Here is a 1,528-nt window from a genome sequence, read left to right on the forward strand (position 1 = left end):
TTTCTTCACATTGCTTGGGTTGTCTAATAAATCAATCTTGCTATCCTCTTCAGAGGCAGACATCTTACCTCCTGTTAAGCCAGGTACCATTGGATTCATCAAATGTATGCGTTTTGCATATCCAAGTTGAGGCAAGTATTTTTCTGACATTGTGAAGATTTTTCTTTGATCCACTCCACCAAATTGTGCATCTACCTTTAAATACTCCTCATCCAATGCTTGAAGACCTGGGTACAGGAGACCACTTAATAGTGGGTGATCAACCTGCTTGACCACCTCTGCACCTGCCTTCTTAGCATCATGCTCAGTTATAACAGAGGTCATACGGTACACATCCAAAGTGTACTCTTTATTCAACTGATACTCAGTACCTCTCACAAATTTAAGCTTCTCTAATGGTACATCTATAGACGTTAACATCGCTTTAATAGCTGCTTCATAATATTGCGTACGGAGTTTGAGAAGCTCCCAAGGTGCTTTCATATTGTCTAAGTAGGCATGTAAGTCAGCAAATAGTATAGTGACTTCACAACCGGCTTTGAGAAAGTCAGCTATTTTAGACATAGGAACGAAATAAGCGACGTGGGGCCTCCCAGTTGTTGCAGTTCCCCAATAAATTTTTAGGTCGCGTTGTTTTAAGATTTCCGTGAGTTTTTCATCCCCCAAAACCTCTTGTAGGTTTCGAGTGATTAAATGTTTTTTTTCTTCCCAAGTAGCCATCTCCGGCGCGTATTTATCTGTGAAAATGTTAAGGTTATATTAAAATTTAAAACGAATAAATAAATTTATTACTAAGGTGAAAAATTTGCATTGGTATACGTGAATAAGTAAATATATTAAATGTTTTTACTTTACCTCTTAATTCAAAAATCTTCGATTAGACCCTACAGACGTAAAACCTAAAAGTAAAAGTTTGAAGCTGACGAAATAATTTTTATACTGGACCTAAACACATGCCACATAGAGGTCTTGTCTTATCATGACATTGACAATTGACAAATACCTGATGACAAGTTACCAAAAATTACATAGATAGTGAACATGGAAACATAGACGAAAGAATATTCTCTTAACTCACATTCATATTAATTAAAAGAAAAATGCCTAAAACAACAAGGATAACATTATTTCAATTATTTTACCAACCTTTTGCTTCCATTAACGTATCCCCATTTTGCAATTTTTTATATTGCAACATTGTGATAAACATTGTTTTCTGCTTTAATTTTTTTAGATATGTGTACGAAGTCCTTAAATTTTAACTTTTTTATTTTTGTTTATCTATGATTGATGCTTCTGGAAAACACATAGGAAACAATACTCGCGTAATAAAATTATACAGTAAAAAATATAATATGGAAAGTTGCAATGTCTAAATCTAAGATTAGTGTTGAAGGCAAGAAATGAAATAGCGGGAAATTGGGTGATTAAATAACTAAGACATGTAATAGTATTCAATTTTAAGAAAAACTGTCTTAACATAATTGCATTAAAAAACTCTTTATAAAATTAAAATAACAATAAACGA

The 1,528-nt window shown here is 33.1% G+C and overlaps 1 protein-coding gene across 1 annotated transcript; it reads right to left on the reverse strand.

Annotated features, from left to right (window-relative positions):
* On the reverse strand, nucleotides 1-995 carry LOC119839781 (tyrosine--tRNA ligase, cytoplasmic-like; the record flags this gene model as incomplete). Its single annotated transcript, XM_038366222.1, has 2 exons — nucleotides 856-995; nucleotides 1-737 (listed from the first exon to the last, which is right to left on the reverse strand). A coding segment is annotated over exon 2 (720 nt), but the record flags the coding sequence as incomplete, so codon positions are not given.
* Nucleotides 996-1,528: the final 533 nt, after the last annotated feature.

This window comes from Zerene cesonia, chromosome 4, assembly GCF_012273895.1.
Source record: "Zerene cesonia ecotype Mississippi chromosome 4, Zerene_cesonia_1.1, whole genome shotgun sequence".
NCBI classification, from domain to species: Eukaryota; Metazoa; Arthropoda; class Insecta; order Lepidoptera; family Pieridae; genus Zerene; species Zerene cesonia.